The sequence below is a fragment of the Mustelus asterias genome, chromosome 1 (assembly GCF_964213995.1).
Source record: "Mustelus asterias chromosome 1, sMusAst1.hap1.1, whole genome shotgun sequence".
Lineage (NCBI taxonomy): Eukaryota > Metazoa > Chordata > Chondrichthyes > Carcharhiniformes > Triakidae > Mustelus > Mustelus asterias.
The window spans coordinates 56,845,581-56,869,864 of NC_135801.1; the positions used below are offsets into that span (position 1 = coordinate 56,845,581).

The 24,284-nt window shown below is 41.2% G+C and overlaps 1 protein-coding gene across 1 annotated transcript in view; it reads right to left on the reverse strand.

Annotated features, from left to right (window-relative positions):
- The window catches only part of lrba (LPS-responsive vesicle trafficking, beach and anchor containing), a 901,160-nt gene that overhangs the window by 684,140 nt on the left and 192,736 nt on the right, over positions 1-24,284 (reverse strand). Inside the window, exon 22 of the mRNA XM_078212471.1 lies at positions 2,720-3,760. Coding sequence (XP_078068597.1) covers positions 2,720-3,760 — 1,041 coding nt within the window. The remainder of the gene's footprint in view (positions 1-2,719; positions 3,761-24,284) is intronic.

Genomic DNA, 24,284 nt, shown 5'->3' on the forward strand with positions numbered 1-24,284 from the left:
TTGATCTATAAGACAGTCGTACATCTTAGAATAAAATCATCTAAGTTGATCAGCAGTAAGGGACAGGAGAATGTGACCGTGAATGAAGCAGGTAAAGGGACTTAGCAGAAAGCAGTGGAGAAACCTCAAGACTTCGCAATTGGCAAACAGCTTTGATGTGCTCACAATGTATGGATGAAAGTGAGCTCTGCAAGGTGGCAAGGAACAGACTGGTCATGGCATCAAGTTACAGAAAGCTGTTCAAGTGAAAGGATCAAAAAGGAATGCACTGATTGTAGGGAACAATACAATGAGGGGACAGACACTTTTCTCTGCAGCAAAGAGCGCTAATCCAGAAGGCTGTGTTGCCTGCCTGGTGCCAGGGTTTGGGACATCTGCTCAGGGTTGGAGATTAAGTAACTGTGAAAGGGGGAGGATCCAGATGCCACAGCTCATGTAGATGCCAACAACATAGGCAGTCAAGGAAAGAGGTTCTACATAGTCAGTATAAGATGCTGGGTACAAAATTAAGAAGCAGCAACTCAAAGGGAAGAATCTCTGGATTATCTGAGCCACATGCAAACTGGTATAGGACAAATAAGAATAGAGAAATGGATGAGTGCCTGAAAGGCAGATGTGGGATAAGTGGGTTCTAGTTCATGGGCACTGGCACCAGTACTAGAGAAAGTGGGGGCTGTACCTTTACGCTTGAAACATGCTGAGGGTGAGTGTTCATGCCAACCACAGGGAAGACGAGGGCTTTAAACTAAACAAATTGGGTAATCGAGAAGAGTTAGCATGACTTTGTGAAATGGAAATCATGTTTAACCAATTTATTGGAATTCTTTGAAGAGGTAACATACACTGTGGTTAAAGGGGAGCTTGTAGACATGCTGTACTTGGATTTCCAGAAGACATTTGATAAGTTGCCACATGTTATTACAGAAAATAAAAGCTCATGGTATGGGGGTAACAAGTCAGCATGGATAAAAGATTGGCCAGCTGGCAGAAAATAGAGCGTATGAATCAATGTTTTTTCTGATTGTCAGGACATCCCTCAGGGGTCTGTCCTAAAGCCTCAACTTTTTATAATCTACATAATTTAGATGAAGGGTGCAAAGGTATGGTAGCTAAAATGCAATGCAGATGACTCAAAAATAGGAAGGACAGTATGTTGTGAAGAGGACACAAGGAGGTCGTAGATGGATATAGAGAGGTTGAATGAGTGGACAAAAATCTGGCAGATGGAGTATAATATCGGAAAATGTGAAGTTTTTCACTTTAACAGGAAGAATGAAAAAGCAGAATAATATTTTTAAATGGAGAATGACTGTGGTATCTCAAGGTACAAAGGGATACAAAGGTGTTCAAGTGCACAAGTCACAAAAACTAGTATGCAGATAAGTAATTAAGTATAATAGAATGCTATCCTTCATTACAAGAGGAATTGAATAATAAAAATAAGGATGCTATACTTCAGTTATGATGTGGAGATGCTGGCGTTGGACTGGGGTAAACACAGTAAGAAGTTTAACAACACCAGGTTAAAGTCCAACCGGTTTATTTGGTAGCAAAAGCCACACAAGCTTTCGGAGTCAAGCCCTCACCTGAAGAAGGGGGCTTGGAGCTCCGAAAGCTTGTGTGGCTTTTGCTACCAAATAAACCTGTTGGACTTTAACCTGGTGTTGTTAAACTTCTTACCATACTTCAGTTATACAGGGCATTGCTGAGATCACATCTTGAATAGCGCATGCATTTTGGTCTCCTAATTTAAGTATGTAAATACATTGGAGGCAGTTCAGAGCAAGTTTACTAGACTAATACCAGGAATGAGTGGATCATCCCATGAGGAAAGGTTCGACATATTTGGCTCATTTCTATTGGAGAGCAAGGGGTGACTAGACTGAAGTTTACAAGATCCTGAACGGTCATGAAAAGGTGGATGTGGAAAGGATGTTTCCTCTTGTGGGTGAATTCAGAACTAAGAGGCACTATTTTAAAATTAGGGGTCACCATTTTAGGACAGGGGTGAGAAGTTTTTTTTCTCCATGGGTTATACAACTTTAGAAGGCAATGAAAGTAGGGTCACTGAATACTTTTAAGGCGGAGGTCCTTGTTAGGCGAGGGAATCAAAGGTTATCAGGGTAGATGGGAATGTGGAATTCGAAACATGAACAGATCAGAAATTATCTAATTTCTTAACAGAGTCTTAATGGCAGAGCAGCCTCGAGGGGCTGAATGGTCAATTTCTGCTCCTATATGTTCACATCCAAGTAATTGTAGAAAAGGGTCAATTTAATTTTAATCAGTCAAGAAAGGTTGGATTTTCAAAATAGGACAGCAAAAATGTCAAAATGACAGGATTTTTCTGATAGAATCACAGAATCCCTACAGTGCAGAAGGAGGCCATTTAGCCCATCTAGCCAACACTGATTTTATGACACCCCAGGGCCACCATCCCACCCTATCCCCATAACCCCACACATTTACCATGGCTAATCCATCAAGCCTACACATCTTGAGAAACTAGTGACAATTGTAAAAACTGGGCAGCATGGACAAGTTGGGCCAAATGGCCTTTTTCCATGCTGTAAACCTCTATGACTGATATTACTCTCTTTGCCCGTACCTCCAACTCCCAATAAAAAGAAGAAAAGGTCATGGTAGTCATTCTGTTTACCACAAAATAAAAAAGTGCAGCTGTCTTTTTAACTTATTTTATTCCAATAAACTTCATTACCTGAATGGGAGGTTTTGGTACAATTGCAGATTCTTGACTTATACTTGCTCTAAGTTCCAACCTCTCAGTATCAGATGCAACACTAGACACATCCAGTCTAGCAATTTCTTTAGCAGATGGGACTCTCAACTCCCGAGTTTTTGTGGCGGTTGTTCCAATATCTTTATTCAGATTATTACTGCTCTGAGTGCTAGTTTCAGCAATTTGACTGTCCAACTGCTTTAAAGGATCAGTAGTTGGTTCTGTTGGCAATGTTGCCATCTCCTTTCCCACTTTGATCACCTCTTCTTGTACAACAGATGCAGAATGATTTGAAGCTGTTTCTGAACAGCTTGCATTGTCTTTGGATGCAGAAGCCAAAGTGCTATCTGGTTCTAGAGAAATGGCTTGAAGTTCTGTGGCAGTGTTCTCTTGACTATTTATACTGTTCTCAAGCTGCCCGTTGCTTGAATATTCTACCATACCAATCTTTGGATCATGAGGTTCTGATGCAACATCGTGTTCTTGCTTGTTTGCAGTATTTTCAGTTACGATTTTCTCTTTGACTGACAGTGAAGGAACTGAAGCAATTTCCTCTGAGAAAATGTGTATTGAACTAGCTGAACAGTCTGCATTATCCATGCACACTTCAGTTACTTCAGATTTCTCCACTTCGGAACTTTCCAAAAAATCTGGTAGTTTTTTTGATATCTGATCAACTTGTGCTGCCACCTTTTCGACTTCAGAATCATTAGATGATACAGTTGCTTCCTTAATTTTGTCAGTCTGTTCCAAATGTTCCTGCTGTATATCCGTGTTTACAGTACTGGTTTTCTGGTTGTCCTCAAATCGTTTGAAATTGTCTGGTTTTTCTAATTGCTTGTCAACATTTTCATGAGGTACACTCTTGACCTCAAAAATATCTTTCTGAACCTTGGCTTCTTGCATGCTGCTAACCTCAGAGATGGTTGGAATGGTCAAAGCTTGCTTGGTGCTTTGATCTTGTCTTTGGTACTCTTCAAACATTCTGGCTAAACTCTCCTTGTGTATTTCGTAGGTGACCTGAAAAAAAACGTAACAATAAAGAACAAAAAATTAACTAAGTCAATTGATCTTGGTCAAATCAGGCAACAGTGTGCAATATCCAAATTTGATAAAGGTATAATGGCAAATAAATGTTTTCTTTTCATGGATGAGAAAGGGTCCCTTAGTTGTAGAAATGTTTACCACCTGCAGTTTCACATTAGAAACACACAGTTGAGTGGTTACATCTTGTGGTGATCACATTTTTACATATGGTTAAATTAGAACCATAGAACCATAGAAAATTACAGCTCAGAAACAGGCCTTTTGGCCCTTCTTGTCTGTGCCGAACCATTTTTTGCCTAGTCCCACTGACCTGCACTTGGACCATATCCCTCCACATCCCTCTCATCCATGAACCCGTCCAAGTTTTTCTTAAATGTTAAAAGCATTTACCACTTTATCCGGCAGCTCATTCCACACTCCCACCACTCTCTGCATGAAGAAGCCCCCCCTAATATTCCCTTTAAACTTTTCTCCTTTCACCCTTAACCCATGCCCTCTGGTTTTTTTCTCCCCTAGCCTCAGTGGAAAAAGCCTGCTTGCATTCACTCTATCTACACCCATCAAAATCTTATACACCTCTATCAAATCTCGCCGAGAGGATCTCTCATCTTAACCCATATAAATAGTCATCAGCACAATTGATGCAAAATTGCAGTTTGAAGTGCTGGGAGCACTAATGCTAAAACCACTGGGGATATGACCTGGTAATTCTGGTAGTCAGCCATTCAGCACCTCCTGATTCTCTGCCATTCCACTGGATCATGATTTATCTGTACTTCAATTCCATTTGCTGACCTTGGTCCAATTCCTTGATAGTTTAAGTTTATTTATTAGTGTCACAAGTAGGCTTACACTAACACTGCAATGAAGTTACAGTGAAAATCTTCTATTCGCCACACTCCAGCGCGTTTTCAGGTACGCTGAGGGAGAATTTAGAATGGCCAATGCACCTAACCAGCACGTCTTTTGGACTGTGGGAGGAAACTAGAGCACCCGGAGGAAACAGGGGAGAACGTGCAGACTCCGCACCGTTGCCCAAGCCAGGAGTTGAACCCGGGTCCCTGGCGCTGTGAGGCAGCAGTGCTAACCACTGTCACTGATACCCTTAGCAAACAAAAACACGTTAGTGTTGAAAATCTGAACCCTAGGATTCAAAGCTTCTGGGGATAAATTTCCAAATTTTCACGGCCTTTTGTACGAAAGTACTTCTTGATCTCGCTCTTAAGTGGCCTTGCTATAATTTTATTACGACTTTGCGTTGTGGAAGTGCTTTTTTTTTAATACTTTAAATGCTAGTATTGGTCTTACTGCATATCTTCTGAATAAAACTTACATCACTATATCACCAGCTTTTCGAAAGCATCCATAAATTTACAGACAGCTAGTCCAAAGATGCCAACATGGCTGTACCACCAAACAGACAATATTGATCACCATATTTTAGAAAATTAACCCCACTCATGAACTCAAATAATTCTGCATACAATAGGAATTTTGCACTCACTTCCTTTATACCCGAGTTATAAAAAAATATGAAAGCAGCCTTACATCAATTCTCTCCACATTCTCCCTTCTAATTCCTCATACATCCTCCAATTTTCTACCTCCCAATTCATGCCCAAACTTCATTTTACCACTCTATCCTTCCTTTTCTTCCATCACTTCACTCTCCCTGCTTCGTCCACCTCCCCCGGTAATGCAATTTCTGAAGTTTATTGAAAATATAATGAATAGTTAGGTGATCAGAAGCGAATTCACATATTTCCATTATCCCTCAAACGCATACCAGAGCCTCTTTAAAATGTTTATTTTACCTTCTTAAAAATTTTGAAATTGTTCTGGTGACTTTAAAGATTATTTGAAGAAAAGCCAAGTAAAAAAGTGCTAATAACTGGAACAAAAACCTCAATCTGTATCGCTGACCGTATTGGACTGATGCATCTTGGGAAATAAAGCACACAACATGCTCAGACTCCGCAATCCAAATTTATCTTGGAGTTAAGTACAAAAATCCGTTCCAAGCCTGGGCTTTTATGATATACTGAGGCATTCAAGTAATGACTTACAATATATAAAACCATTAAAAGAAGCAAAAACAAGTCAATTCAATTTGCAGTTAATCATGTTACTATAAAAAAAGTTTTCTGTTTCTTTAAATTTTGTTAAACATCCATTTTGAATATTAAAAATTTCACTTGAGAACAAAGAACAATACAGCACAGGAACAGGACCTTCGGCCCTCCAAGCCCGTGCCGCTCCCTGGTCCAAACTAGACCATTCTTTTGTATCCCTCCATTCCCACTCCGTTCATGTGGCTATCTAGATAAGTCTTAAACGTTCCCAGTGTGTCCGCCTCCACCACCTTGCCTGGCAGCGCATTCCAGGCCCCCACCACCCTCTGTGTAAAATATGTCCTTCTGATCTCTGTGTTAAACCTCCCCCCCTTCACCTTGAACCTATGACCCCTCGTGAACGTCACCACCGACCTGGGGAAAAGCTTCCCACCGTTCACCCTATCTATGCCTTTCATAATTTTATACACCTCTATTAAGTCTCCCCTCATCCTCCATCTTTCCAGGGAGAACAACCCCAGTTTACCCAATCTCTCCTCATAACTAAGCCCCTCCATACCAGGCAACATCCTGGTAAACCTCCTCTGTACTCTCTCCAAAGCCTCCACGTCCTTCTGGTAGTGTGGCGACCAGAACTGGACGCCGTATTCCAAATGCGGCCGAACCAACGTTCTATACAACTGCAACATCAGACCCCAACTTTTATACTCTATGCCCTGTCCTATAAAGGCAAGCATGCCATATGCCTTCTTCACCACCTTCTCCACCTGTGCAAGTCCACAGACAAGGATCTGTGGACTTGCACACCCAGGTCCCTCTGCGTATCTACACCCTTTATGGTTCTGCCATTTATCGGATAGCTCCTCCCTACATTATTTCTACCAAAATGCATCACTTCGCATTTATCAGGATTGAACTCCATCTGCCATTTCTTTGCCCAAATTTCCAGCCTATCTCTATCCTTCTGTAGCTTCTGACAATGCTCCTCACTATCTGCAAGTCCTGCCAATTTTGTGTCATCCACAAACTTACTGATCACCCCAGTTACACCTTCTTCCAGATCGTTTATATAAATCACAAACAGCAGAGGTCCCAATACAGAGCCCTGCGGAACACCACTAGTCATGATGTGGAGATGCCGGCGTTGGACTGGGGTAAACACAGTAAGAAGTTTAACAACACCAGGTTAAAGTCCAACAGGTTTATTTGGTAGCAAAAGCCACACAAGCTTTCGAGGCTCTGAGCCCCTTCTTCAGGTGAGTGGGAATTCTGTTCACAAACAGAACTTATAAGACACAGACTCTTAAAGACTGGATTAGTTGTAAGTATTCGCATTCCAACCATTATTCATGTAAATTGAGTCTGTGTCTTATAAGTTCTGTTTGTGAACAGAATTCCCACTCACCTGAAGAAGGGGCTCAGAGCCTCGAAAGCTTGTGTGGCTTTTGCTACCAAATAAACCTGTTGGACTTTAACCTGGTGTTGTTAAACTTCTTACTGTGAACACCACTAGTCACAGGCCTCCAGCCGGAAAAAGACCTTTCCACTACCACCCTCTGTCTGGGAATGATGGAGTTGCCGGCGTTGGACTGGGGTAGGCATAGTAAGTAGTCTCACAACACCAGGTTAAAGTCCAACAGGTTTATTTGGTAGCACGAGCTTTCGGAGCATTGCCACTCACCTGACGAAGGGGCAACGCTCCGAAAGCTCGTGCTACCAAACAAATCTGTTGGACTTTAACCTGGTACTACACCAGGTTAAAGTGACTTACTGTCACTTGAGGAAGAATGACAAAAAACAAATCAGAAAGCATTTTAAATAATCTGTAGCAACAATGGCTGAAAGTGCACTGTGATATACTGTAAATGCCATGTGTCTCACAAGCACAATAACCTTAACACTGAATAATTCCAACAGTCTCCACAAGGAGTAACAATTACTTATGCATTTCCAATAAACACATTAAAGGTGCATAATTTACAGTACTAACATATTTTTACATATAGGACAGTGTATTTTTTTAACCTGAGATAACACAAGGTAGAGAGAACAGAATATGCAAGGCACATGTACACAGCAATTTTTAGTCTATGCAATCATTGCAGAAGGGCCACTTGAATCATTGCTGCATACCAGTCTGATGCAATTACAATTAAACAAATGTAATGACAGTTTAGTAGATAGGAGTTATCAATTTGGTGTAATTTCATTCTTGGCCAAACAGACAATTAGTCAGGAAATAAGCTGCAGAAAAAATTTGATTACCATTTAACAACAAAGATACCAGTGGTGGTCGGTGCAGATTCGATGGGCTGAATGGCCTCCTTCTGCACTGTAGAGATTCTATGGAGTGTAATGACTGAACAAGTTCTTTTATCAAAAACCTTCAATACACCAAATTATTGCCATCAGGCAAAAACTTGCTTGAAAAACTCATCTTTGCCTTTTTTAATTAGGAAGGCAATATGATTAAATCAAAACTTTAAAAAGGCATGAAAATTAACTGGGTCAGGCAACTCTTTCTTCAATATCTCAGAACAAACATAACACCATATTTGTAAAGGCTCGGTTATAAACAATGTAGGCAACATTGTAGCGAGTATTTTCAGCACTGTCATTGGGTTTCTTTTTGAATCAAAATGTATATGATGAGTTTTTTAAAATTTTGCTTATATCCAATTCAATCCAATCAAAGTCCAATTCAAAGTCTCAACAAATGAGGCATTCCAGATCCAAGCTGACAAGACAGGCAAGCCTCTTCCTGTCTTGAGCTTGATTGACATGATTCAAGTTGAATGGAGTAGGCATTGCACCTCCTCCAAAGCTTGATCTCATTTGCAACTTAGCCGAAAGGCCAAGATGCCGCTTTAAAAAATTGCTTCAAATGAAGCCTTAGTGTAACCTCATGACTTCAACCAAGTGCAGGACAGCAAAATTACACTTGTCACCACCAAATCAATCTGTGGGTCAAAAATCTTAACTCGTTTGCATTCCCCACCTTCAATCACCACCACCACCCCCTTTCCTTGAGGCTGAACAGTAAAAGTAGATAATTTGCAATTAATTAGCAGATATTGTTCTAAATTAGCTAGCTACATGGGTAGTCATTAATCTTCCCAATCACCTGATTGCTAATCTATAACTGTTTGCACAGCAGCAATTCCTTCTGAAAGTGCATGCAAAATATATTGCCCTGCTAACAACCAGAAATTTCTGGTGTTCCGTTACTCCCAGCATAAATTGACACCCAATGTTTACTAATTAACCAAAGAGGTATTTTAACATATGAAAGGAGTGGTTCTAATTAGTTTTTTCTTAAATCCAGTAGCAACTTTTTTTCGAGGTAAAATAAGTTATTGCTCAGAGAAAGTTAAAGTTTAAGCTTTATTTTTATAGATACCTTACTTAGATACCATTCAGTTATGGTGTACCGGTTTGCAGCTCCACAGTGTGGTAAGTCACAAATGTGCATCTTTAATACTCAATGCCAGAATTTAGATTTCAGCAAAGATTTATACAAAATAATTACAGAATTAAATGTATTAGGGTACAAATAATAATGTCACACTGAAAACAATATATTTAAAAACATTTCCAAACATGTTTTCAGATTATTACACAACCCTCGAGGGTCAGATGGTGGGGAAAAATTACAGTGTACCTGATATCAGATTGGTGCCCACCCGAATTACTTTTCTTTTGGGGTTCACTGACCAGAATCCTGTTGCTTTGTACTATTTTGTAATATGATGACATAGTTTTCTTTTGGGTAGCTGGGAGAAAATCATTTCTGCAATTCTGACATGCAGAAAACTACCCATTAAAAATAGTACATTTCTTTGCTATGGAATTATCATCAGCTGTCCCTCGAATCAAGGGTGACATCTACTTGGCCAGGAGTTTCAGTCATGAGTCTTCAGGTGGCCAAGTGAACAAAAAAAATTCAATTTTGTTATATTCATATTCTTCACCTGATTAGCATAAGAAACAAAAACATTAGTAAAGACTTGATTGCTTTAGGTGATTCTTACAATTTCCAGAACTCAGATTTTAGACTAACACCATGGTACATGTCAAATGCTACAAATACACCACAACCTTTTTGTCAATTAATCACTCCTGCACACACTATGACATAGGATATTCGGCACCAAACTGGCCACTTGACCTCAACAGTATTTATGCTCCACTCGAGCCCCCTTCCCAACTTTTATCATCTAAATCTAATAAGAACCACTATTCCCTTCACCCCCACATGCTTGTATGGCTTCCCCTTAAATGCATCTATACGATTCATTTCACCCATTACTGTGGGTAGCAAGTTCCATATTCTCAACACATCTAGGGGAATATGCTCCTTCTGAATTCTCCATTGGATTTCTTGGTGATTGCCTTCATCGATAGCCAAAGTTATGATCTTCCGCACAAGTGAAAACATTCTCCTTGTATCTAGTAATAACCCATCATAATTTTGAGGATCTCTAATTGACCTGCTTTTTTCATAAGAAACCCAACCTGTCAGTCCTTTTCTGATTTGTATACTCGCACATTTCTAGCATCATTTTGTAAAACTTCTCCACACCATCTCCAGAGCCTCTACATTCTTTTTATAATATGACAACCAGACTACACAGAGTACTCTAAATGTGGTCTAACCAAGGTTCAATACATTCATGAAGGTCTGCCTTCTCAATTTTGTCCCTCGCCTGAGGTGTGGTGATCCTCAATCACCACCTGTCACACACAGCCTCTGGTAATCTTGGGTCTATGGTGAATATACCTTACCTTATTACAGGTTTAGCATTACTACCCTATTTTCAATGCTATCACTCTAGAAATAAAGCCAAGCACTTAGCTTGCGCTTCTCGTTTTTCCTGTGGTGCAATGTTTGTGATTGCCGCATTTCCACTCAGAAGTTCCTTTGTTTCCCGACTCCACTGATACCTGCACCTTTCCAGAACTGTGTCTTTTCTGTGCCAATTCTTTGTTCATTCTGAAAGTTTATTAACGTCCTACTGTTGCAACCCTCTTCAGTATTGACTATCCTCCAATTTGGTACCTATGCTTCAATGTTGTGCTCCACTACAGAGCCAAAAGGCCCATGTTATTAGAAGCTTGATACTGCTATTTGCAGAATCCCCAAGTCAGAACATCTTTACCTACTGGAGATTTTGAATGCAAGAATGGGTGCTGACCATGAGGTATGGCCCTCCTGTCTCAGAAAGAAAAATGAGAACAGACACCACTCTACCTTTACTACTTCCACAAGATTTATGTAACTAACATCTTATTTCAGAACAAACTATGCCACCAGGTGTCCTGGAAATATCAAGATCAGGACATTGGCAGCAGCTGGGCATTGTCATCACCAGATATGATCTTTAAATTGCATTCTCAATACACATTGCTGCCACAGCATTGGTTGTTATACAGGTCACTCCTTGGTGTGCACTAGGATAAGGGTGCAATCCGAGAAAGTTTTTTCATTCAAATGCTGTCCATGTATCAATATTATCGTATCAATAACTGCCTCCCCAGATGAAAAATAACAACAGTTCTGCAACTTGATTGAACGGGTGCTCTCTGGCAATTCCCCACAGTGTAGAAGTGAACTGGAACATACTTTGAAACACTAGCTATAATGCCACTCCCGCAACATTTTGGAAGCAAGAGTTGAAATCTGCTGACTGGTTTGAGGTTAACATCACTGTGATTAAACCTATCACTGAAGCAAAGCAGTCAGTTTTTGTTAATTACAAGAGAGGTCCATATAAGGAAACTCTGAATACACTAAGAGCCACGTAAAGTAATATCCCAACAAGCAGCTAGATGGTGTACCAACGACTATTGGTTACAACTCTTCAGAATATCCAGGCATATTTTGACATAAGGAACATGAGCAGCATGCATGAAGGGATCAAAAAGGCAACAGATCCATCAGCACTGAAAGCAAAAGCAATGGAAGTCATCACCAACTGCAATAAACAGTTGGAACATTACGTTGAGTTTCTCTACAGAGAACACTGTCATCAAGGAAACTTTAGAAACCGTTGAATGTCCGCCTGTTATAGCGAGGATGGATATCGAACCCATAGAGGAGGAGCTTAGCAAAGTTATTCACTTGCTTGCCATGGGCAAAGCTTCAGGTGTTAATACTGTACCACCTGAACTCATCAACAAAGTGAACCTGGCACTCCTGAAGCATCTGAACAAACCTGTCTCTCTCTGCTGGAGGGAGGGGGCAGTGCCACAGGATATATGTGATGCCAAGAATGTGACTCTGTACAACAGTAAGAGCGACTACAGCAATTGCAACTACTCAGGCATCTCCCTGCTAAGCATGAGAAAAAAGCATTTGCTCGTATTGCCTTTGTCAGGCTGATCTTGGCCACACATATCTATTCCTAGCCCCAGTTTGGTCTCAGAACTGAATTGACATGATCCGCTGGGAGCTGAGCAGAAATGCCATGAACAGAGGTGACCATTATATATTGTCTTCATGGATCTCGTCAAGGCATTTGACTTTGTGCGTGGAGTAAACTGGCTGCCTACCGAAGCTGCTCTATGTGATCTCTTGCCATGAAATGATGGTGAGGGTCAGCTATGATGGGGCAACATTGGAACCAATTAGAAGCACAAGAACACAAGCAAAAGGAGTAAACCATATGGCCCAGTGAATGTGCTCTGCCAATATGATCATGGCTGATCTAGGGTTCCAACTCTACCTTCTTCCCAGCTTCCCATGTCCCTTGGTTTCCCAAGACGACAAAGGTTTGTCAATCCCAACTTTAAATGTTTTCAGCAATGGAGCATCCATAACCCTTTGACTGAGGTAATTTCTCCTCATCTCAATCTTAAATGATCGGCTCCTCATCCTGAGACTGTGCATTCATGTTTTAGATTTTCCCGACCAGCCGAAACAATCTCTCAGCATCTACCAGAGCAAGCCTCCTTTCGAACCTTGTATCTTTCAATGAGATCACCTCAAACTCAAAGTCCAGCCTCTCATCATGGGACAATCCTTCATCCCAGGGACCAATTTAAGGAACCTTTGCTGAACACCTTCAATGCAAGTATATCCTTTCTTAAAAGGTGGAAAAACAAACTGCACAGAGTACTCCAGATGTGCTCTCACCAAAGCCTGTACATTTTTAGCAAGACTTTTGGAAATCCAGATATACTACATTGACTGGGCCCCTTTTATTGTTTGTATTATAACTACATCCTCAAAAAACTGGTAATGAATTTGTCAAACTAGATTTCTCTTTAGTAAAACCAGATCGAGTTGTTCGAAAAAAAACATGTTGACTTATTCTAATCATACAATGTTTTTCTAATGTATTGATCAGACTTCCTTTTGCCTGAAGAATGACTTTAGGCTCACTGTTTAATCTCTCCCTCATTTCTTGAAAAGTGGTAATGTTTGCCAATTTCCAACCTGATGGGACTGTTATAGAATCCAAGGAAATTTGGAAAACCAGAATTAGTGCATCTATGTCTGCAACAATCGTTTTTAGAACCCTGCGGTGCAAGGCCATCAGATCCTTGAAATTTGTCACATTTTAATCCTTAAATTTTTTGAATACATTTTCTCTGTTGATAATGTTCCTAATTTTCTTGCTCTTTAGCCCCTAGGCTACAATCTGGTTGAAACTTGTCTTCCACTGTGAAGAGAGAAAGTATTTGTTCAATTACTCATGATTATTTCCCCTGTCTCTGCTTCTAAGAGCCCAACATTTACTTTAGCTACTCTTTTTTTCACTTATTTATAAAAACTCTTACCATCAGGTTTTACACTTCTGGCTACTTTACTCATTCTATTTTTCGTTTTTTATCAACTTTTGTTGGTTTACCATTCCTCAGACTTTCTACTGTTTTTGCAACATTGTAAACCTCTTCTTTTAACCTAATATGATCCTTAACTTCCTGAGTGAGATGTATATGGGTCTTCCAGGCTGAGCTTTTGCTTTTCAACGGAATGTATTTCAGTTGAACATTTTGAATTTTTTTTTGTATGTTTTCCACTGTTCATTTACCCCCATATCGTTTGATCTTTTTATCCAATTAACCTTAGCTAGTTCTCCTCTCAGACCAATGTAATTGTTTAAGATGGTGAGAGTTTGAAAAGGACCATCTTTTAAACATAACATGAATTCAATTGCGTTATGATCACCATTTCAGAGTAGATATTTTACTATGACATTACTAATTAACCCGCTTTATCACACAATACAAGATAGCTTTCACAACATATTGTTCCAAGAAACTCACAAAAGCATTCGACAAACTCATCTTTTAGACCACTTCTGCCAATTTGGCTTCCCAGTCTATATATGCAGATTAAAGTCCTCCCACAATTATTAAATTGTCTTTGTTACAACCCCCAATAATTCCTTGTTTAATGCTCTGTCCAACACTGAAACTACTGGTAGGAGCCCTATAAACTACTCTGACCAGTGCTTTGAGACTGTTACTTCTTCTAATTTCCACTCATATTGATTCTACTTCATGATCTTCTGAAGAAGCGAGGTCCTTTCTCACTAATGCCTTTATATCATTCCTTTACTATCAGGGCAACTTGCCCCCTTTGCTATTCTGACTTTCGGAAATGGTGTACACTTTTTTTATATTTATTTCCCAACCTTGATCACCTTGTAACCATGTGTCCGTAATGGCAATTAAATCTAAATCATTTACCTCTAGTTTTTTTTAATTCCTAGTGCAGAAGGAGGCCATTCAGCCCATCGAGCCTGCACCAACAATTCCACCCAGGCCCCATCCCCAAATATACCCTACTAATAACCCTGACACCCCCCTAACATGAAGGAGCAATTTAGCATGGCCAATCAACCTAACCTATACATACATTTTTTGGATGTGGGGGGGAAACCGGAGGAAACCCACGCAGACACAAGGAGAATGTGCAAACCTCACAAAGTCACCCAAGCTGGGAATCAAACTCGGGTCCCTAGCGCTGTGAGGCAGCAGTGTTAACCACTGTACAACCATGCCACCCCCACTAGTTCATTTATCCTATTGCTGCTTTAATTTCATCTTTGTTCACTTCTATTCCCTGTAATTACCTGATTCACTGATGCAATTTGCTGGTTTCTACCCACATTGCTACATGGTTCCAATGCCCTGACCTCTCCCTTTGGATTTCTAAAACACCCTTCAACAAATAGATCAGTTTTCCCTGAATGCTAATGCCAATGTTCCATGAATCAAAACCCTTCATCTCAAACCACACTTTCAGTCATGCATTTCATTCTCTAATCTATGGATGCTATGCCAGTTGGCATGCAGCTCAGGTAACAACAGTAAGAAGTCGCACAACACCAGGTTAAAGTCCAACAGGTTTATTTGGTAGCAAAAGCCACTAGGTTTCGGAGCGCTGCTCCTTCGTCAGGTGAGTGGGAGTTCTATTCACAAATGGGGCATATAAAGACACAAACTCAATTTACAAAATAATGATTGGAATGCGGGTCTCTACTGCTTCCCGAAGATATGCAAGGCAAACACACCCGGCCGTCCCATCGTATCGGGCAATGGGACCCTGTGCGAGAACCTCTCTGGCTACGTCGAGGGCATCCTGAAACCCATTGTACAAAGAACCCCCAGCTTTTGTCGCGACACTACGGACTTCCTACAGAAACTCAGCACACATGGAGCAGTTGAACCAGGAGCACTCCTCATCACAATGGATGTCTTTGCACTCTACACCAGCATCCCGCACGACGATGGCATTGCTGCAACTGCCTCAGTACTCAACGCCGACAACTGCCAGTTTCCAGATGCAATTTAGCAACTCATCCGCTTCATCCTGGACCACAATGTCTTCACCTTCAACAACCAGTTCTTCATCCAGACACACGGAACAGCCATGGGGACCAAATTCACACCTCAATATGCCAACATCTTCAAGCACAGGTTCAAACAAGACTTCTTCACCGCACAGGACCTTCAACCGATGCTATACACCAGATACATCGATGACATTTTCTTCCTTTGGACTCATGGTGAACAATCACTGAAACAACTATATGATGACATCAACCAGTTCCATCCCACCATCAGACTCACCATAGACTACTCTCTGAAATCGGTTGCATTCTTGGACACACGCATCTCCATTAAGGACGGTCACCTCAGCATTTCACTGTACCGCAAGCCCACGGATAACCTCACGATGCTCCACTTCTCCAGCTTCCACCCTAAACACGTTAAAGAAGCTAACCCCGACGGACAAGCCCTCCGTATACACAGGATCTGCTCCTATGAGGAGGATCGCAACAGACACCTCCAGACGCTGAAAGATGCCCTCATAAGAGCAGGATATGGCGCTTGACTCATCGATCGACAGTTCCGACGCGCCACAGCGAAAAACCACGCCGACCTCCTCAGAAGACAAACACGGGACACAGTGGACAGAGGACCCTTCGTCATCCAGTACTTTCCCAGAGCGGAGAAGCTACGACATCTTCTCCGGACCCTTCAAAACGTCATTGATGAAGACAAACATCTCGCCAAGGCCATCCCCACACCCCCACTTCTTGCCTTCAAACAACTGCACAACCTCAAACAGACCATTGTCCGCAGCAAACTACCCAGCCTTCAGGAGAACAGTGACCACGACACCACACAACCCTGCCACAGCAACCTCTGCAAGACGTGCCGGATCATCGACACAGATGCCATCATCTCACGTGAGAACACCATCCACCAGGTACACGGTACATACTCTTGCAACTCGGCCAATTTTGTCTACCTGATACGCTGCAGGAAAGGATGTCCCGAGGCATGGTACATTGGGGAGACCATGCAGACGCTACAACAACGGATGAATGAACACCGCTCAACAATCACCAGGCAAGAGTGTTCTCTTCCTGTTGGGGAACACTTCAGCAGTCACGGGCATTCGGCCTCTGATCTTCGGGTAAGCGTTCTCCAAGGCGGCCTTCACGACACACGGCAGCGCAGAGTCGCTGAGCAGAGACTGATAGCCAAGTTCCGCACACATGAGACGGCTTCAATCGGGACCTTGGGTTCATGTCACACTATCTGTAACCCCCACGACTTGCCTGGACTTGCAAAATCTCACTAGCTGTCCTGTCTGGAGACAATACACATCTCTTTAACCTGTGCTTAACGCTCTCTCCACTCACATTGTCTGTACCTTTGAGACTTGATTACCTGTAAAGACTCGCATTCCAATCATTATTTTGTAAATTGAGTTTGTGTCTCTGTATGCCCTGTTTGTGAATAGAACTCCCACTTACCTGACGAAGGAGCAGTGCTCCGAAAGCTAGTGGCTTTTGCTACCAAATAAACCTGTTGGACTTTAACCTGGTGTTGAGAGACTTCTTACTGTATGTACTCCAGTCCAACGCTGGCATCTCCACATCATGCTCAGGTAACAAGCCAGAGATGATTACCTTTGATGTTCTGCACCTTAATACGGATCTAACTCCTAAAGTTCTCTTAGGTCGAACTAGGAATGATATTCCACCATGTAGTTGCTTACCACATGGACTATGACAACTGGATTTTCTCCCTCCAAGTTCCTCTCCAGCTGCGTGATACATACAAACATACAAAATAGGAGCAGAAGTAGGCCATTCGGTTCCTCGAGCCTGCTCAGCCATTCAATAAGAATAATGCTGATCTGGTGTGTTTCAAACTCCACATTCCCACCTGCCCCGATAATGAAGAACTTATCTCCCTCCGCCTTAAAAGTATTTAATGACTCCACCTCCACATATACCATCATAGGAGCAGAAGTAGGCCATTTGGTCTCTCAAGTTGGCTCTGCCATTCAAGAAGATCATGCCTGGTCTGTTTGCATTTTGAATTCCACATTCCTACCTCCACCTTAAAAATATTCAGTGAGTCTGCTTCTGCTGCCATCTGAGACAGAGTGTTCCAAAATCGCACGATCATCGGAGAAAACATGCTCCTCACCTCTGTCCTAAAAGTCAACCCTAATTTTAAAATCATGCCCCTAGTTCTGGATTCACCCACAAGAGGAAACATCCTTTCCACATCCACCTTGTCAAAAGATGAGGAGTTCAGGATCTTGTATACTGCAATCAAGTCTCTCTTACTCTTCTAAACTCCAGTAAAAAACAAGCCCCATCTATCCAACTTATCATAAGGCTTCCCACTCATTCCTGATATCAATTTAGCAAACCTCCTCTGAATCACCTCCAATGCATTTACATCCTTCCTTAAATAAGGAGACAAAAATTATGACGTGGTTGCACCAACGCCCTCTAACTTAAGCATAACATCATTTCTTTTATGTTAAATTCCTCTCATAATAAAGGATAGCATTCCATTAGCCTTCTGAATTATTCGCTACACCTGCATAATAACTTCTTGTGACTCATGCACTAGAACACCTAGATCCCTCTGCATCTCTAAAAATTCTGCTGTTGCACTCCATTTAAGTCGTGCTCCACTTTTTTATTTTTGCTGCCTGGATGAACTTCACATTTTCCCACAATTTCCTTCTGCCAGATTCTTGCCCACTCTCTTTCTGTCAACTATATCTGTCTGCAGCCTCCTTATGTCTTCTTCACAAAATACTTTACTACATTTGTGTCATCTGCAAATCACCTGCTACTGTGCCTTAACTCCCCTCATCCAAGTCAGATGAAATTTAATTGAGAGAAGTGTAAAGTAATTCATTGTGGTAGGAAGAATAAGGAAAGGCAATAACAAATAAAGGGTGTAATTTTAAAAGGGATTCAGGAACAAAGGAAAGGGGGGACTGGTATGTGCACAAATGATTGAAAGTGGCATGGCTGGTTGAGAAAGTAACTAATTAAGCACATGGGGTCATAGACTTTATAAATAGAGGCAAAAAGTACAAAAGCAAGTAAACTATGATAAAATTGTATAAAACATTGATTTGACTTCAATTGAAGTCTTGTGTCCAATTCTGGGCACCATACTTTTAGAAGGATGGGAACAAATTAGAGAAGATCAAGAAAAAATTCATGAGAATGGTTCCGGGCATAAGAAACTTGCAGATATATGGATAGACTGGAGAAGCTATGGCTATTCCTGATAGAGAAGATAAAGAGATTTGATAGAAGCATTCAAAATCATGAAGAGTCTAGACAGTGTAGAGGAGGAACTGTTCCCTTTTCAGAAGGATTCAAAACCAGAAGACATGTATTTAAAGTGATCAGCAAAAGAAGCAACAGCGACATGATGTACAAGTTTTTTAAGCAGAGTGGTTAGGGTCTGGAATGCACTGCATGAGTGTGTGTGGTGGAGACATAATCAATCAAGGCTTATTGAATCAAATACTTCAAAAGAGAATTGGATAATTATCACAAAAGAAAACATTTGCAATGCTACAGGGAAAAGGCAGGGGGATAGGACTAGATGAGTTGTTTTTGCAGAGAACAAGCACACATACAATAGGGCAAATAGCCGCTTCCTGTGGTTATTTGATTATGATACTCCCAGGTCCTGCTTTTTATTTAGAGCCTAATTCCTGATGCTCTTTCAGCAAGACATCCTCCCTGTTCCGACCTATGTTGTTTGTTTCAATATGGACCACAACAACTGGATTTACCCCCTCCCTTTCCAAGTTCCTCTTTAGCCGTTGAAATATCTTTCTAACCTAGCACTGAGTAAACAACACGCCCTTTAGGATTCTCATTATTCCCAAAAAGCAAGTGATTTGTCCCCCTAATTATAGAGACCCCTATTTCTCCAATATTTTATTCAGCTCTCCCCACTTCCTCTCACTCATTTTGCAGTCGCCAAGCCATGGTGCCTTGAATTACATTCAGACTGTAGCACTCTTCCTCCTTGTCCTCACAGTTCGTAAGCACATTGGACCTGTTAGACATGTCCAGTGTCTGTGGGACCTCCTTTTCCCTTCCTATATCCCCACTACCTGGCTCCCTACAATGACATGCACTCTTTCTTGAATCTGCGTTCTCCTCCAGGGTACTACCATTTCATGCTATAACTATCCAGAAATTTCTTTTCCTCCCTTAGGTATCAGAGTCTCTCCAACTCTAGTTCAATGACCCAGTTAGAGAAATTCGAGATGGAGACACCACCTGCAGGTATGTTTGCTGGGACAGGCTTGTCTTTTACTAATTCCCATATTCCAGCCACAAAAACCTGCTCTGTCATATCTTATTTGTTTTAACATGGTCCACGATAACTGGTTTTATTTTATTAATTTAAATAAAGTATTTTTTCAACGATTATTTGCAAATAACTCATTTATAAATATAATTACTCAATTTCCTAGTCCTTGTTTTAAATACTGCTCCAATTTAGAGAGAAAAAAATCTTAGAACTCATCAACGAATCACTTACCTACTCACCTAATTAATGCCTCTTCTCTCTGCACAGAATTCCCTGGGTTATGCCTCTTTATAGAAACAGTACTCTGTCAAGCTGATCTTTGTTCTACTTACTGTGACAGACTTTTCCCCTTTGTTTTTTCCTTCCCCACCCCACCACTGCCACAAAAATAAATAAGATCATCCTGTTCCAATGAAAGATCATTGAACTGAAACCTTCCCTGTTTCTCTCTCGACTGATGTTCAATGACTTGCTGGATGTTTTCTATCATTTTTGGTTTTAATTTTAGATTTTCAGTATTCACTTTTGTTTACGTATTTCATTCACTATCATTCCTCTTTCCAAGAATGTCCAACTTGAAGGCTTTCTGCTCTTCCCTCAGACAGGATTGCCATTTGTCTTTTACCTTATAACCTTCATTACTTCGTCTTCCATCTAGTGTTTGATCATGTATCTACCAAAACTCAGCCAAATGTCTTACCTCTGCAACTGTTTTTGGTTTTGAGTTATTCCACACAGATTTCATCTTAAATTCCACCCCTTATCACTAATATTCCCATGTTCAATGTTCCTTGAATCCATGCCCTCATTGTTTTCCCAAGAATCATACTGAACACTACAAACTGCCAGGTGCTCTTTTAACCATTCTCTTCAGCACCAATTTATTTTATTTCAGAATTCATTCTAAGTTCCATTTCATCCTTCACCTCATTTTTTCCCCTTACAGGGCATCAAGGACCATCAGCTTCAACAACGCTTGTTCGTTTTCCTTTGACAGCATTCCCTCCTTCCAATCTCACCCTTGGTCGGGTTTTCATTATGCCCCCTCTGATTGCAAATGAGCTGTCCTTAGTAAAGGCTTCAGCTTTGTCTCCTTACACCACCACCTGAATGAATTAAACTTTACATGATTCTGAGCTCTTCATATATCACATTTGCTTCTATGCCCACTTTTTTGGCCAGAAGGAACCCCACCTCTCCCCTTCCAAACCAACTGGCTCTTTCTCCACGTTTCAGATACCACATTTCATCTCAGCCCAAAGACCTCTGGCCTTCTACCCCCTCTATCTTTTGATCTGAAATGGCCAGCATGACATCTGTTGGCTCAATTTTGTTCCTGCTCACATTCCCTCCAAACTTGAAGTACTCAGTTTTCTCAGATCCAACCTTGGCATTGTCATTAAATTTACTAAGAAGGGAGGCACTGACGAGCAGGGCTTTACGTTGGGGAAGCAGAACACCAAGTCTCTGACATTTTCTCCCATCTTCTCCTGCGCCATGACCTCATCACCAAATATGAAACAACTGGGCCAGATTTTGCAATTAGAGGGCCTCTAATGGCATACCATTTCCATGTAAGTAATGGAAAACACCATTAACCTCACCATTATTTTGATAGAAAAATCTGACCCACCGTTTCCCTGTCGATTCCCAACACAGCCTCCTACCTCAGTATCCCAACCACTATTCCCAACACAGCCTTCCACCTCAGTCCCCCAACCACATACAGTCATATTTACTGCCTTCCTAAGGTTCATAAACAGGGCTGTTCTCTTCATAGTATTTCTATCATGTTTTTAATGTGATAAAATGTCCCAAAGTGCTTCACACAAGCATTACGAAACAAAACATGACACAGAGCCCTTAAAGAAAATAACAAGTCAGATAACCTAAACTTGATGAAAGAGGTAGGTTTTAAAGGAGCATATTAAAGGAGGAAAGCTCGGTGGAGAGGCAGAAAGATTTAGGGAGCAAATTCCAGTGTAGGGCCCAGATAGCTGACGACAAGGCCACTAATGGTGGAATGCTTGGGAATACTCAAGAGGCCAGAACTGGAGGATAGAAGGCATCTTTGATTTGATTTGATTTATTATTGTCACTTGTATTATCATACAGTGAAAAGTATTGTTTCTTGCGTGCTATACAGACACCTTCGTGGGTTCCAGGGCTGGAGGAGATTACAGAGACAGGGAGCACAATAAGCCTTTTTAAAATCAAGGCATTGCTTAATCAGGAATCAACGTAGGTTAGAAAGCACAAGGGTGTTGAACTGAACTTAGTGAAAGTTAGGAGATGGCAGCAGAGCTTTTGATGACTTCAAGTTTATGGTTAATGGTGTCCAAGGCTGGCTAGGACTGCTTAGGAGCACTTTGGATAGAGGAACAAGGGTACAGAAGAGATGAACTTAAGATTTGGGCTGAGTCAGGAAAAGCTATGGACATGGAATTAGGCATTCTCAGTAATGGTTCAAGAATGTGTTGGTAAACTCATCTCAGGGTTAATTGTGACACCAAAGTTTCAGCCTCTGACAGTTGTCAGGAAGTGGCATAGAGTTACTGTCACTGGACTAGTAATCTAAAGACCTAGGGTAATGCTCTGGGGCCTGTGGGGTAAAATTTGAATTTACTAAAAATCTGGAATTAACGACAACGATGGAACCATTGTCATAATCACTGTCTAATGATGACCATGGAAGCATTATCATAATCGCTGTCTAATGACGACCATGGAAGCATTATCATAAAAACCCATCTGGTTCTCTAATGTTCTTTGGGGAAAGGCAATCTGTTATCCTTGCCTGGTCTGGTCTACATGTGACTCCAGATCCACAACAAAATGGTCGATTCTTAAATGCCCTCAGGGTTGGGCAATAAATGCTGGCCCAGCCAGTGATGATCACAACCCATGAACAAATTTAAGAAAAGGGTTGCAGTCAGTAAATTGGGAACAGTGTTTGTCGTGGGACTGAAGACAATGGCTTTGGTGATACCAATATATTGTTAAGAAATTTCTGCTCATTATTCAACATCATTAAAATAATCTGATGATTTTGGGACAGTTGTGCAGTTGAGAGATGGTGGTCAGGTGATATGTGGCACCATTGCTGAACATGAGGAAACTGGTGCTATGTTTTGGATGATACCTATGGATATCCTAGGTTTTGGATGATAATGCTGATGCATTCCCTGAACATGTTAACACTCCATGAGGATCCCTCCTCTACCTTCCTATCACTCATGCCGAGAATTAGCCCCCTTAATTTAGGGGACGGCACGACGACAAGCACTACTGCCTCACAGCACCAGGGACCAGAGTTCAATTCCGGCCTCAGGTTACTGTCTGTGTGGAGTTTGCACATTCTCCCTGTGTCTGCCTGGGTTTTCTCCGGGTGCTCCAGTTTCCTCCCACAGTCCAAAGGTGTGCAGATTAGGTTGATTGGCCATGCTAAATTGCCCTTAGTGTCAGGGGGAATAACAGGGTAAACATGTGGGGTTACGGGGATAGGACCTGGTCAGTGCAATCTCGATAGACTGAATGGCCTCCTTCTGCATTGTAGGGATTCTATGATAACTCTCCTTTCCCTGGCTAACTCCAAGTTGGATTCAGCTATATCACAACACCAAATTTGTTTTGGATGAGTATAAATTAATTCTTTCCATGTGCCTGTCAAATGGATGCCGCCACACGGCTGTGATGATTTCAACAGCGTTGTCTTTAGTCCTGGCTTCTGCCCACTCAGGCACTCCAAATGACATCAGAGCAACATGCTTGATCTGCACATGCTTGGAGCACGCATGGCATTGGGAGGAAATGCAGCCTTTTGTTAAATGGTTGGCAACTATACAAAGCAATATATTTGACCTGAACAATATCCTGCCCACGTTGACAGTAATGCTGATGTACATTTGTATGAAGAACTTTGATTTCATTCCTGAATGGCATAGTTCTAATTTTAAGACTATACTTCCTTGTTTTGGCTTCTCGACCACCACAGGAAATAGTTAATTTGTATCTACTTTATCAAGTAGTTTCATTTTTAAAAAATACTCAATCTCAGATTCAAGCAAATACAAGCCATTCTAATATTCCAAGTCTTCAAAATTTAACTCTTTAAGCCCCACCTTCATTCTGGTGATCCTGTAGTGCAACACTTAAATTTGATATTAAAATACTATGTTTTCAAATTCATTCATATTTATGCAGGGTTCTTCCTGCTTGCACTGTTTTAATTTTTTAAAAAGGTTTTAAAACTGCCTGACATTAAATATGAACCCAATGCTTAGGGTACAATTGTAATAAAATATTAA